Raw genomic sequence first — 6,654 nt, forward strand, 5'->3', positions numbered from 1 at the left:
TGCAGTGAAACCAAATGGAGAAAAAGAAGGAAAGAAAGCTTATAGGAAGGGCTATGGAAAGGGAGGAGAGATATTTGTGCAAAGGAAAGAAGACTTCCACTTTTGAACTTTCTCGTCAATAGAAGATTTGAAAGAAAATAATAAATAATAAGCTAAATATAAATGCAAACTTGTTTGGTGTTTTTATTTACATAATTTTTGTATTTGCATTAAGTTCACAAGTTTTTTATACAAAAAATAAAATGACAATAAACCTCTTAAGCCCATATGATTCAAATTCCAAATGATCAACATTGAACCAGTGGAATATGAGGGCTTCTTTATGAAACAAAATGCAAGATGGTTTGGAAGAACTAACTAGTGGAGAAAATCCTTCATTGGATCATCATGATGAATCCTCTTCAATCTATAAGCCTCCATGTCTTCAGCAGTAACCTGCATGTCGTCATTAAGTAAGAATCATGTAAGAGATCAAAAATTTGGTTATTCGAGACAGATCAAACAACAGCTCATCATGATAATTAACCTCATCGCTCCACTTGACATTGTATTTTCGTTTTCTTTCATCTTTCTCTTCCTTCTTCCGTTGATCCTCCTGTATAATTGAAGCCAGTAACAGTATATGCAATTAGGAATGTCAAATAAGCTCCTCATTCGTGTTTAATCATGTTTAACTCAATAATTAGCTCAAATTCAACTTTCAAGCAAAGGCCCATTAACACCCCCTATAGTACAACTCGAACTGAACAACATTAAAATGAGGGAGAAAAAACATTGATATGCTAACCTTCTTTAGAGACTCAACAAGAAGTTTTTTATCAAGAACCAAATCCTGTGGGACTTCAGTTCCCCACGTAGCAAGCTGCTTCTCTTCCTGCTTCTCTGGGGTCTCTGCTTAATAGGCATTTCGAAAAAAAAAAATCAAAAAATGTTCCCTAAATTGCATATTTTATACAAGAAATCGAATTGATTTTAACCAAATGACAAAGCAATATATATATATATATATATATATATATATATATATATATATATATATAGCTTTTACAATAGTATACATATGTCTATAACCCGGATGGGCAAGGCAACCCACAGCTAATACAGATCATATATAAATAGATGTTATCAAGATGTTCAATAAATTTGTGCACAACATTTATTTGATACCATCTAAATATTACTATTTCCGATAGGCCAAGGTTGGGCTTCTTTTTAGGAAGCTAAGTTGATGATCTTGGCTAAGAATAAATCACAATCCAGGCAAGTCCCACGAGCTAGCCCATGGGCTGATTTATTAGATCATTTTTCATGTGAACATTTTCTCTTCTATTCTTCAAACACAGAAAATGCATTTGGATTGATTAATCAACCAGAGAAACAAATTCATCAGTTTAATCTTAATCAACAAATGGCTCCCATGTCTCAGAGTTAATTAAAAAATGCACATAAAAACTTTCTTGCCTGATCATTTCCAAACTGCCTCTCTTCTCAAAAAACAAATGAACATATATAATGTGATCATAAAAGAAAGTAAAATCTGTTAAGAGTCTTACCTTCTGTAGCCTCCTTAAGAGCAATGTTGGATTTCATTAAATCCCCTGCAGCTTCAGCCGCCTCAATTCCAGCAGAGCCTGTGCAGTAGCTATTTCGAATCAACTGTTTACAGCACTTGTAACCCCACTGGTGGTCCTTCCACCAAGAACCCCATACACTGGTATGATTGTTTGCATAGGTATCCTCCTCGTACTTACTCCTGGGAAGTACAACCTCCTGAAGATGCCAATATTATTTTCAGGAGATTTAACTAGCAAAATATATAGCATATCAAATCGATATAATTCAACAAGTAAAACAGATATTCTAATATTTCCAAATTCATATGAACAAGTTGCACAACAAATCAACATAATAGAAGAATGAAAGTCAAGCAAATCTAATCCTCCCTACTATAAAAGGAACTTTAATAGATGAATAGCCAAAATGATTAATTACAAACAACATACTTGTCCTTTAATAATTCTCCCAGCACGGTCATATTCAACTTCTCTCTCACTCTGCCCGAGGAGAAGTTCCCTTGGAAGAGCTTCTTCTGAGGCCGCATTCCCATACTTCAGCATAATGGTATCCCTATTTTGAGATTTCAACTTCTCCTTGATAACTTTATAGTTCTTAAATAACAATTCAGCTTGAGATGGAGCAGCTTGCATGTGAACATCCTGCCCTTTTTCAAAGGCTTCCCAAGCATGAATGTTAAGCTGCTTGAAGTCCAATGCTTGCCCACTGATTCTATTTTGGTTATCACCCTGTACATAGGAAAATTTAAGAAATTAGTAAGTAAAGAATCCCAAATTAAAAAAGCATCCTTAATGGCATAATAATAGCTATATGATATAAATCTTTTCTCAAAAAATTGTGAACATTTACCACATAGAACTTCTCATTTGGATCAGCATCAGGTAAAGGATCCTCACGCATTGAACGGGTCTTGGGGTCATAGTAAGAAGAATTGACATCAAGGTTCAAAAGGTATTTTGCAGTATCCTCTCGAATACGCAAATTTCTGAAATAAGAAACAAAATTAGAATATATATTACAAGCTTAGCAAAGCAGATAAACTAAAAGAATATACTAGTATTTAAATGAAAAAATTGCATAAATAACAACAAATTGCATGCCTGACAGTTCCGGTACTTCCGCCACCTGTAGTACGAACACGCTTCTCCACCTTTGCAAAGTCCATCTGCTTGCTCTCGTCAACTTTGGCTTCATCAACCTTCAAGTCATCTTCATCATCATCCTCATCACTAACAATATCTTCATTATTCGGATTCGTCTGTTTCTCCTCAAGCTTCTTTATCTGTTGTTCCTTCAAGTATTTCCTCCTAACCTCCTCCCTGGTTTCAAATCTCTCCACCACACGAGCAAAACTAGATGGGTCAAAACCATTCCAACGATCGCGTTTTCCATCATAGTCAAGCTCAAATGTTTCAATCTTCTCATCAGGAGCTATATGCATATTTGTCCATTTAGCTCCCAACTTCCGAGGCCTATCCATGCATGATTTCTTATCATGAGTCATTGCGCCACAACTGCAACACATTTTAGAAAAAATGTTATAAGAGTACATGTAAACAATATTGTATATGAATAAAGGCATCATAAAAAAGTAATGAAAACAACAACAACATCATAAATCATCAAACCTTTATCCCATTACGTGGGATCAACAACATGAATCATTTTTCTCCATTGTGTTAGGTTAAGAGTCAAATTTTCATTTAAATCTAATAAAAAAAAATCATTTCTAATATTTTCTAACCAAGTCTTTTTAGATCTACCCCTACCTTTCTTGACAAAGACCAAATCTAATACATCTAAGCTCCTAACCGGGTCATCGGAAGGCAGACGTTTTATGTGACCAAACCATCTAAGGAGACTCTCTCTATCTTATATGTGATTGGAGCTACTGCAACATTTTCCCGTATATACTCATTTTGCATTCTGTCTCTAAGATTAAAGTTGCTCATCTACTTGAGCATCTTAATCTCTGCAACTTTTAACTTAATTTTATGCTTCTCTTTTAATGGCCAACATTTTGCGCCATAAAGCATTCCTCCGCTTCAACCATCCAACTCGAATTCTACTAATAATATCCTCAACAATTTCACCATCACATTGAACAACAGACCCGAGATATCTAAAACATGTACTCTTTTTAATGACTTGATCGTCCAAAATCACAATCCCCTAACTAGATCAATTACTACTAAAATTACACTCCATGTATTTGATTTTAAATCTACTCAAATGAAAACCTTTAGACTCTAAGGTTAACCTCCATAATTCATGTTTTCATTCAACTCCCTCTCTAGTCTTGATCAACAAGAAGAATATCATCAACATAAAACATACAACAGGGTACATCCTCTTGCAAATATCTAGTAAGAACATCCATGACTAAAGCAAAAAATTATCGGCTTAAAGCTGATCCTAATGTAATCCAATCATAAAAGGAAAATACTTGTCAAACCACCTTGTGTTTAAACAAAAGTAAAAGCACCTGCATACATACTCATAATGACTTGAATAAAAGCATTATTAACTCATTGCTTTTCTAGAACTTTTTAGAGCACTTCTCACAAGTAATTAGATAAACAGGAAAAAAAAACCCACAAACAAGAATAGAAACAGATGCATCATGCATGCTTCAACAATACACATGCAAAAAAAAAATCCAAAATTACAAGAAGCTCATGATCATCAAAAGCCTAAACAATAAACATCATAATCTCAGTGCCCTTACAACTCCTTACTAGGATAGGATAGCTTAGTAAAAGTAAAATAAATGCTAGAAATTTTTTTAAAAAAAAAGCAAATAGATAATGAATATAATCACAGGAGAAATAGTTCAAACTTACTTTTCACAAGCGCCCTTCCTATATCGATCGGCCTGAAAGATCTTTGCACCTCGATCATACCATGCTTTTGTATAATTAGGATCAGATTTCCATTTCCTTTGATGCTTTAAACTCTATAAAATCATAGAAAATATATACAATTGTTTCACTTAATTTGCATGAAAATTAGTAAAAACAAAAGTAGCATAACAAGAATAACTCACTGGTCTCTCAGCATTAAGGTACCAAGGGGCTGATGACATATACTGAGGGATATGAGGATTGATCTCTTTACCATCTTCATCAACCTCAGCTGGAGCAAGCCCAGCTTTACGGGCCTCTTCCAACTCAAGTTGCTTTCTATGGTCTTCCCGAGATTTGAAGGATACTGTGATTATGAGAGTAAACAACAAGTTATCAGCATTCTGGTTTAAATCATCCGCCAATAACAGATAGAATTAGAGAAAAATGATAGAAAAAATTAAGTTGTAAATGTTCTATCACTCCTTCAGTCACATAAATTGCAAAACAAACAAAAAGCTAAAGATAAAACAGAACAATTTAAGTACCGAACAACTCTCTATTGACAAATTGAGTAAAAGATAATCCATGACCTTTCAAATTTAGAATAAATGTAGTCAACGGGCAAGCATCATCATAATATAACTCTTGCTACTAGGATTAAAATTATCAATTCTTATGATGAAAACATAGGATAACATAGATTCTTAATACAAAGCTCAAGATTAAGCACAAACTTTGAAATAACAAATCCAACACAAACCTATAATAAATCAGATTATACTACACAATAGGGATTAGAAAGTTTTTCTCAAAAAAAAATCTATATTCGTACCTTGCATAAATAGAAAATAATAAAGGATTAAAAATACAAATACATGTCATAATCATCTCAAGAAAAAGAAAAACATAAACAAAAAGCACTAAAGAACATACGCAAGTAAAACCAAATTCACCTGCATAAATAATGAAAACACAAGGTTGACATATGCCGATATTTTTTTTTTTTTACATATGCCGATAGTAAATCTATCTTATTGGGCACAAAATAAGAATTTCTGAAGAATCAAATGGCTTCTTTAATGAGCATTCTGCTACACTCGTTTGTTAAAAGACATCAAATACATAACTCTCCCAGGAGAAAAGAGCCCAATGACAAAGCATGGAAAGGGTAGTGACCTACATTCAATGGTGGCCTACGTTAAACTATGGATCCCTTTCCGTAATCACTTTTTGATAGGGAGGGACCATTGACTAACAAATAGGAAGGGATCTCTTAGTGCAGTCAACCAGCTTGAAATCTAGTCAGGTTTTCGGCACCACTAATCGCCAATCATTGTAGTGGAACCCTCCCAATCTAACTACACTAAAACCCTGTGCAAGGGAAATATGCAAAAGAAAACAAGGCAATGGAAAAAGAGAGGATGTTGTCCAAAGTGACTCGATTATCATCAAGCCATTGTCATTGCAAAAACTATCCTCATTCTTATATAAAAAAAAACTGAATGCAGGAGACATGTTTCATCCTACATATCTTATTGGACAACAAAACTTTAATCACCTCCCATACCTTACATGGCCTTTCCACCTAAACCACAATCACCACTAATCTCTATTAATCAAAACCAATTGTGCATACACCTAGTAAAAATAATGTGATAACTTCCAAAATAAACAACGCATTGAATATTGCTCTCACTCATTTAACCTTTCAAACCCAAATTTATGGATGAAAAATAGGAACATGAAAAATTATGAAGGTAATCTTTAAAGCCTATCCCTAAACTCACTCTGATAATCCATGTACTCAAACATGTCTTCAATTCACCTAATCATCAGTACTCTAATGCATGATTCCAATGCAATGCAGCTATCCCCAAGAAAGTAAAAGAAAAACAACATAGAACTCTCACAACAAACCTGTGAAAATAAACACCCGACACAAACAAGCACAAACACAAACACAAACAAAAGAATATATATATATATATATCAATTCACCTAATCATCAGTACTCTAATGCATGATTCCAATGCAATGCAGCTATCCCCAAGAAAGTAAAAGAAAAACAACATAGAACTCTCACAACAAACCTGTGAAAATAAACACCCGACACAAACAAGCACAAACACAAACACAAACAAAAGAATATATATATATATATATATATATATATATTCCATGTTCTCAAAGAATATTCCATGTTCTTTAGAACTATTCCATTTGAGGCTTGTTC

At 33.8% G+C, this 6,654-nt stretch overlaps 1 protein-coding gene across 1 annotated transcript; it reads right to left on the minus strand.

Annotated features, from left to right (window-relative positions):
* Positions 1-159: 159 nt before the first annotated feature.
* Positions 160-4,785, minus strand: LOC110097935 (pre-mRNA-splicing factor SLU7; the record flags this gene model as incomplete). Its single annotated transcript, XM_020824603.1, is given in 9 exon segments — positions 160-435; positions 527-595; positions 788-891; positions 1,554-1,770; positions 2,004-2,303; positions 2,425-2,560; positions 2,676-3,089; positions 4,419-4,531; positions 4,622-4,785. Coding segments are annotated over 9 exon segments (1,595 nt in total), but the record flags the coding sequence as incomplete, so codon positions are not given.
* Positions 4,786-6,654: the final 1,869 nt, after the last annotated feature.

The sequence above is a fragment of the Dendrobium catenatum genome, unplaced genomic scaffold (genome assembly GCF_001605985.2).
Source record: "Dendrobium catenatum unplaced genomic scaffold, ASM160598v2 fragScaff_scaffold_1720, whole genome shotgun sequence".
Lineage (NCBI taxonomy): Eukaryota > Viridiplantae > Streptophyta > Magnoliopsida > Asparagales > Orchidaceae > Dendrobium > Dendrobium catenatum.